Source organism: Calonectris borealis, chromosome 1 (genome assembly GCF_964195595.1).
Source record: "Calonectris borealis chromosome 1, bCalBor7.hap1.2, whole genome shotgun sequence".
NCBI classification, from domain to species: domain Eukaryota; kingdom Metazoa; phylum Chordata; class Aves; order Procellariiformes; family Procellariidae; genus Calonectris; species Calonectris borealis.
The window spans coordinates 42,774,616-42,780,162 of NC_134312.1; the positions used below are offsets into that span (position 1 = coordinate 42,774,616).

General features: G+C 49.1%; 1 protein-coding gene across 1 annotated transcript; it reads right to left on the reverse strand.

Annotated features, from left to right (window-relative positions):
* Positions 1-373: 373 nt before the first annotated feature.
* Positions 374-4,200, reverse strand: PHLDA1 (pleckstrin homology like domain family A member 1). Its single transcript, XM_075150179.1, has 2 exons — positions 3,532-4,200; positions 374-3,338 (listed from the first exon to the last, which is right to left on the reverse strand). The coding sequence occupies exon 1, from the start codon at positions 3,993-3,995 to the stop codon at positions 3,537-3,539; it is 459 nt and encodes a 152-aa protein (XP_075006280.1). The 5' UTR covers positions 3,996-4,200; the 3' UTR covers positions 374-3,338; positions 3,532-3,536.
* Positions 4,201-5,547: the final 1,347 nt, after the last annotated feature.

The following is a 5,547-nucleotide window of genomic DNA, read 5'->3' on the forward strand; positions in this document are numbered from 1 at the left end:
GCTGAATCTGCCCCTTAATCATTTTTCTTTTTTTTTTTTTTCCAGTTAAGACATGTAATTTTGACCTCTTTATGAACTGACTGTCCACACTTTTGCTACCTATACCGGGCATTCGCCTGTCTATGTTTTACTGGCATTTTGTTTATTCTCTAATGAATTTACTTCAGTCATATACTGTTGGCTTTTTTTTTTTTCTTTTTGTAAGGGGAAGGACAACCTGATTTCTTTTCTTGCAAAGCTCCAATAAGATGGAGCATGATCTGCTGGACCTACTTTCATAGCCGTTGCTTACAAGGCAGTGACAGACAGTATTTAACCAAGTAGCTCCAATGAAGTAGTTTTTTAAGCAAGCCAAAAAAATCCCAGAACTACCTTATTTATAACATCAAACAATTTCTTGGTCTAAAATTACTATCAGTCAAAAAAACCCCGTGGAATTTAGAGCGTGAGAAAGTTGTCGGATTGGCCACATCAGACAATTCAGCCTTATTTGTACTGACATGGCATGAGCCACACGGTCCGACTGTCCCCAGGGGACCCCAGCCAATTTGTTCCCATTCAGTTTCCAAGAGACAGTCTGGAGGCACAAAGGGGAGGTTTGATCCTTACACCCATCCCACCAGCTCAGTCTGCAGGCACAGGAACAGCTCAAGGTGGATTTCGTGACGTGACCATCTCTCACACTAAGAGTTTGGCTGACACCAACATTTTTAAAAAGGTGACACAGCAGGCAATGACAACCGGCAGAAGTTTGTTGGTGAACTACATGAGTCCAAATGGTTTTGAGAGCATCCTTCAGACCAACTTAAAAAAAGAAACATATGGTGAAAGCGGGACATTGACCTTGAACCGTGAAAAAGAGCAGCAAATTCAAAATGAAAGCTGTTTTCTCAAGCCTTAATGTCAATCAGAGCACTAAAATTGTCATTTTTTGTTTTCCAAAGTACAAATACTCCCAGAAGAGCAGTAAAATTTCAGCTTTAGACCAGATCCATAGACTTTTGTGGCATTCAGGGACTTCCATCTACTGAGGACAGAAATATCTGCCTCTCCTAGAGAAATACGTGTGTCTCCGATCACATAGGAATTCATTTTCATCAATTACATTTATCCTTCAGTAGGCTAAAACATATTTTAGTAGGTGAGATATCAGCGATACTCTCTATATCTGAAAAGGTGGATTAGTTACTCAGTAAACTGTAATTAATGACTCTAAAGAGGAGCCAAACTACAAATCACAGTCTATTTTGAGAGTCTTTGACTAGCTCATTAGAGAATCCCCTTGCAGCTCTAACATTCAAGCATTAACAGAATGATAATGGCAGATGTACAGAGATGTGGAAATCGGCTATTATGATTGCCAAGACAGCGAATCTAATGCTAGAAGATGCGGGGCACCTTCGATTTCAATTAGTCTGAAAGTAGTATCTTTGTTAGGACAGCTGTAATCTACCACCCCGAGCTTGTCACGCAACCTTGTCAAGGGCCAGATCGGAAAGAAGCGCTTGGGAGTAACTGCAGAGGACCGCCGAGGTCCGGGCTTTAATTCTGCACCATGATGTGTTTTGCACGTCTAAGGAACAGAAGAGGAGGGCTAAGAGAGATCTCGACTTACTCCTTACAGGACTGAGCTTAAGCTTAGGGTGCAGAGGAAGGGACTGTCATGTGCAGTAGCCAATTCCGAGATCTTCCTTTGAGCATCACTTCAGTCTTTTGCTTTAAACACTTACAGAAGCAGCTTGAACCAAGAATCCAGGGCTTTTGCAGTCAAGCTACGCTTCAGTTACACAAATGGAAAAGTCCTGGATGTGTGGCTTTAAAAGATTTTGTTTACATTCATGTAACTTGTAAAGGGGCCAAAAGCCGTTTTCCTCACCATGCTAGTTAAAATAAATAGCTCTGCGGCTGCAACTTTTTACCTCGAACCGGAGATAATGGGCCTCGTTGCTGCGTTCCGCTTACAACCTCCCCACTCAATTTAAACGAGAGAGCCCGCGCTGTAGCGGCACACAACGTCAGAACACCCATCGCCTGGAGGGCCCTGTCCTAGAAAGCACACCGGCCCGCGCCTGGCTCCCTCCTCCGCACCGGGGCGAGGGGCTCCAACCCGCCCTCGCCAGCATCGACAGCCAAACTCCCACCGATCCCGAAGAGGCAGAGGAAGACACACCAGCTGTGCAATTAGCCCTTTGTTTTCCAACTTCATGGCTTCATTAATGTTTTTAGAGGCGAGATCGCGCGCCTCTCTCAACATCTGACAGTGCTAAACACCAAAATTAATCTAGTTTATCTCAGCTAGGGAGCAACTTTCAGCTTATGAAAACTGTGACCAAAATAATCCATTTGCACGCTAAGACGTAGATAAGATGGATTTTAAACTAGGAGCTACTTTAATGCAAGACATTTAAAAACCGCCATGAAAATTCAACACAGGTCGAGAGCCCGGCCCACTTACAAACCCACCGTGCAGAGGGAGCCCTGAACTCGGACACTAGGAAACGTTCGTAAGTGCTTCTCAGCTCCGGCCCTCCAGCCTAGGAGCAAGCACATCGAACGGGTAACTGGAATCCAACTGCAATTCCTGTACCACAAAAGAAGTTGGTCAGATTCCCCTCCGCTCATACATTAAACAGGTGGGTTTTAATCTCAGAATGACAATCAACGTTACTTTTTTGAATAACCAAGCGTAAATAAATTTTATCATTTTCCACCAGAAGAATATAATTTAAAACCCAGATTATAATTGTTATTCTCATTAGAGAGCAGAGTTTTAGTATGCAGTATGGGTTTCAGCCAGATTCCAAATCACACATCACATTTTCCATGTTAGTGTAATACAGCATATTTCAGGTAAAAATGAAAAACTCTTTTGTCAAATTGCTCACGGCCGAGCTACCCAGAATTTTTTAGTCTCTTTAGGGAGCTAACGTACATGCTGTTTTTTCCTTTGCTTTTTGGATATGGCCTACATTCAGAAATGTCTTGCAAACAAGCCTTTTAAAAAAAAAAAAAAAAAAAACAAAAAAAAACCCCAAACAAACAACTCTAATAAATAAAACAAAATACATTAAAATAAAATTACAGTACATCATGTCTCCTAGAAGTCCCGTCACACCAAAGGATCCTTTCCAAGGTTCATAAATAATAGATTTGAAATGCTTCTCGGCACCGAGGGCGGCAAAGCGGCAGCAGCAGCAGCTAGCTGGGGTTCAGGTTGTTGAGCCGCTTCTCTCCAGTCTACCTGCATCTCTGGCGTTCGCCCAGTTTTTGATCAACTGAGGTACGTCCGCAACGAACACGCTCAGTCCCGCTTCCCTGAAGCGCTTCGTTAACTTAACCTGCAGTAAGACAGCACAGCAGAAAGGGCAGCCGGTGAGTCGAAGGAGGAGTGCCCGGAGCAGGTTTTCCCCGCCGGGAGCCGCGCTGCGGGGCCACCTCCAGCCCGGGGCACCCGCGGGGCCGGCGCCGGGCGGGGAAGCGCGGCTCGGCCGCCCCGGGGGCCGGAGCGGAGCGGGTGCCGGGGGGCCCTACCTGCGCTAAGCGGAGTTGGAGGCGCTGCGGAGGCGGGGGCCGTGGGGCTGCGCCAGGTGCTGCTGCTTCTGGCGGGTGGAGCGGACGGCGAGGATGGCCTGGCGGTTCTTGTACTGCACCATCTGCAGCGTGATCGCCGCGTTCCAGCCCTGCTCCTGCGCGCACCGAAAGTCGATCTCCTTCCCCTCGGCCATCACCACCGTGAAGTACACGTACTTGCCCTTCCGCTCCACGCAGTCCACCGTCTTCATGTTGGAGAAGTGAAGCTCCTTGATCTTGGCCGCCGGCTCGGCCGGCAGCGGCGGCGGCGGCTGCTGCTGCTGCGGCGGCGGCTGCTTGGGGGGGATGAGGAGCAGCCCCTCCTCGGTGAGGATGCAACGCTTCTTCTTCCAGAGCTGCAGGAGCCCGTCGCTCCTCTTCTCCAGCACGCCCTCCTTCACCGCCTTGCAGCCGCTCTCCAGCATCCTTCTGGCATGGGCCGGCGGCGCCGGGAGCCTCCGCCCGCAGGGGCTGGGGTCGGGGGGCAGCCGGCACCAGCCGATGACTCGCCGCCCCGCGCCGGCTCCGAGGCGGAGGGCCGGGAGCGCCCCGGCCCGCAGGAAGCGGAGCGGCTGCCGCCCGTGCCGCGGCGTGGCGGGCTGCGGCGGGCGCGCTGCCGGTGCGGGCGGCTGTGGCGGCGGGCTTTTCCCTCCCCTCGGCTTTTGAAGGCGCCTCTCCCACCCCCGAGTGACACCCAGCGGAAAAGGCGGCTCCTCCCGCCGGCAGCGGGGAAGCCCGGCGCCGCCGACGGCGCGGCTGCGGAGCGGCTGCCCCACCCGGCCCGGCCCGCGGGGCTGGGGCCGCGCTGCCCGTCGGCGGCTTCGCCCGGCCCGGCCGCCCCTCCGCGTAGGTGCGGGCAGCGGGGGCAGCACAGCCGGCCTGCAGCCGCCGGCACCCTCCCTTCCTCCGAAAGCGCGACGGCAGACCACGCAGGTGCGGCGGGAAGGGTGTCCCCCCGTGTTTAACTGCCGGTGGGCTAACGCAGGGACTAAGGCAGCAATGCAAGTGCTGCGTAGCGCTCATTTGCTTTCACCGGGGTATTCCGGCACTATGCGTTTGGAACAAATTCCCTCAGCCTTCCCCCGTGGGGAACAGCAGCAAAGGGCTCCCTTCTGTGTGTTTTTGATTCAAGTCCAATGAAACCGGTGCCAATTTTCAGCAACACCCTGATATTTAAACAATCGCCGCTCCATTAAACAAAGGAGACGGCCGACAGACAAGCTAGCGCAACAGCTTTATCCCTATGCTCCAGCATTGCTCTCGACTGTGCCGGGGAGAAGCAGCTTCTCCTGTACATATAAAATACATCTTTACTCTCTGCAGCAGTTGAGTAATGTCTAAAGAAAGCAAGTATCCGTATCACTTCCCAAAGGAAACACTAGAACCTCAATAGTTGGAAATTTTGAAAGTAGACTAGGAAAAAAAAACCCAAACAAAAACCAAACTGGCAAACAGCTAGGACCATTTTTCTTGTTATTCTGCTTTGTTGCCGCACATTTGCTTATTGTTTGGATTCTCCCCTGAGGTTATCTTTTTAATTCATTTATTTGAGTAGAAAAGTAAAGTGACCTAAGGTTAATATTGAACTATTTAAAGTCCTTTGATGTATTAGATGTAAAACAAAAGCCCACATAACTGAATTTGGCTGACAATGCCAATGTAAACTGAATGCTGGAAATTTCACACTATGAAAGTGAGCACTGTTTTTTTTTTAAACACATATTTAACATGGCCATAAAAATACCCTCCTCACAGTAGTCTTGGCAGCTAGGAAGCAGGTCATGCTGTAGCATAGGTCAGTGGGAGCACATTAGAAAAAAAATCAGTATTAATGATAGCTTTAATGGAGTTTATCTGTGATAACATTTTAAAAAGGATTACCTCTTATAATCTTTTACTCTTGAAGTTCAAAGTTAATTTTGATAAATTGCTGACAGGTAAACAATTAAGGTAATAAAGGCAATTAAAATTATTTAG

Excerpts from the sequence above, each read along its gene's own strand:
- PHLDA1 (XM_075150179.1), bottom strand. The coding sequence starts at position 3,995 with ATGCTGGAGAGCGGCTGCAAGGCGGTGAAGGAGGGCGTGCTGGAGAAG.